The sequence below is a fragment of the Leishmania donovani genome, chromosome 34 (assembly GCF_000227135.1).
Source record: "Leishmania donovani BPK282A1 complete genome, chromosome 34".
Lineage (NCBI taxonomy): Eukaryota > Euglenozoa > Kinetoplastea > Trypanosomatida > Trypanosomatidae > Leishmania > Leishmania donovani.
The window spans coordinates 723,943-726,202 of NC_018261.1; the positions used below are offsets into that span (position 1 = coordinate 723,943).

At 61.5% G+C, this 2,260-nt stretch overlaps 1 protein-coding gene across 1 annotated transcript; it reads right to left on the bottom strand.

Moving 5' to 3' along the window:
* Positions 1-989: 989 nt before the first annotated feature.
* On the bottom strand, positions 990-1,622 carry LDBPK_341690 (amastin-like surface protein, putative; the record flags this gene model as incomplete). The annotated part of the gene is made up of 1 exon (XM_003864282.1): positions 990-1,622. One exon carries the CDS (start codon positions 1,620-1,622, stop codon positions 990-992), a length of 633 nt encoding a protein of 210 aa, XP_003864330.1.
* Between the last annotated feature and the right edge of the window lie 638 nt (positions 1,623-2,260).

A 2,260-nucleotide genomic window follows, 5' to 3' on the forward strand; every position in this document is an offset into this window, starting at 1 on the left:
GAGGGAGAATGCTGCCCAGCCTCCGGTCAGGGCCCTGTGAGGCCCTGCAGTGTAGTCGACCTGGATGCAGTGCTTCTCTCCCCACAGTCGCGTCGGTGCGCTGCAACCCGTCACATACGGCGTGGCAACTCCACACGGTGGAGCCTGGAGGACTCGGTGGGGTGCGTAAGCAACGAAGCCATCGAAACAAATCGCGCAGGAGAGAGGCGAGGAGACACAGCGACACAGGGGGCGCACACGCAGACGGGCTCGAGCCAGACGCCAGAGGAGCGAGCAGGAAAGCAGCGCCGCCTCTGCTCCGCTCCACCGTCGCACTCGCTCGTGCCGCCGCGCATTCTCCGGTGCTGCCCCTCGCCTGCAGTCCCGTTCCCGCGTGTATAGGTGTGTATGCGTGTACGCGCCTGCTGTGCTGCACGGCTGCTGCCCGTGCCTGCGTCGTCGCCACAGCCAGCCGCCTCCGCCAGCACACACGCGCACAGGGAGGGTGCGAGCAGCGGAGGGAGGCGCAGAGGCGCACGCACACGCCACGCACCTCTCTCTGCGCGCAGAGCAGAACAGCAAGCATGAGCTAGCTCGAAAGAGACGAGCGTCGAGTAAGGCGAGAGCGTGGGGCGGCACCCGCGAACAACGGCAGCGTAAGTGAGCGATGGCCGCGGGGGCCGCTCACGGAACAAGAGGGAGGAGGGTCGCAGGGGTGCATGCGCCTGCACACACGCAGCCGCCGTGTATCACACGCAGGCATGCGGGAAGTGCTGCAATCGCCCCCTTGGCAGCGGTGCCTGTGCACGGCGGTGCCGCTGCTGCCCGCGCACGCGCACGCACACACGACAGGGAGCGAGAGGGCTGGGCCGGCGAAGGGCACACACGGGAACCCGCAGCTTGCGCACCCTCATCCTCGCCGACACCGGCTCCACCACGAGGACGCCAGTGTGGGAGAGGGACCGCTCCGCTCTCAACCGCGCTACCCGCTCCCTCCTACTACCTCCATCCTACTCCTGCGCTGTCGGTGGCTCTGCCTTTTTATCAACAGCACTCTCGGTGTCGGTATAAGGGAGCAGGAGGATGATCATGTTGATGATATCCAGTATCCAGGCCACCACAAAAAGGAAAAAGCTCGCACCGAGTCTATACCCTATACTGCTAAGTCGCCTGCAATTTTGGCCATCGTCCTTGCTGAACGTGGCGGCCACGATTACTATCGCAACGCACAAAATTACACTGCCGACGATGTTGAGCGCCATGCAGGTTAGGCGCAAGACAGCGAAGCAGAACAGCAAAGTAAAGCCCGCGATAAACGCAGCGCCGTACACGACGATGGAGACAATCACGAATATCTGCAGAGCACGAAAACGCCTTAGTCTATCAGGGCAGTAATGAAATATATCATCCAATGTCAGGTCGGAATGAAGTGATGAGCAGTCGTTCTTGAAACCCCACAAGGTGATACAAATTAGCGTCTTCGACATCCCAGCAGGGTTTGAGCGGAAAATGTCCAGAGGCGTTCCCACCAGTAACAGAATGAACGCCACGAACTGGAGGACCACGTAGAGAATGAGAGTCCTCTTATAATCCAGTGGCACAGCAGGAAGACACCGAAGCGATGGAAACGGCAACCCGGACATCGTCACAAAAAGGAGCGACAAGTCGAAAAAAACGACGCAGCACAGCGGACGAGGAGAGAGGAGGCGGTAGGCAGGAGGGGGGTCAGATGGGAGAGCGGTGGAGAGTCGAGGTGTGGCGACGCGATGTCTGTATTGCGGTGGCGTGCGCGCGCACGCGTTGTTGTTGGGCGTGTTGTTGTGTGCGGGTGTGGTGTGAGGGGCCGAGGAGGGATGGGCGGCGTGGGCAGCAGTGTGCAGGGGGGAGAAGAGAGGGACGGATAGACGGGGAGAGACATGCGGGGGAGGCAGTGGTGACGAGACAGGCAAGTGGCACTGCGGCGCGTGCACAGCGGGGGCGCATGGGCCATTGGCTGGCACATACACGCAAAGGAAAAATATGGGCAGCGAATGAGGAATGCAACAGCGCGCGCCTGCATGCGACGGCGCAGCACGACCACGGGCACCAGCAGAGAGCGCGGCGTGCCCGCAGTTCTACACGTCCTCTCGTGGAACAGATGCAGATGGCAGTGGTGGCGGTGGCGTTGTCGGGTTGAGGGAGTCGGACAAGGGAGGCAAGCATGAGAGCGATGAGGCACGCGCGCAGGAAGGCGCGTCACGAAGCACAAAAAAATAAACAAAGCACAAACAAGAGAGAAGGG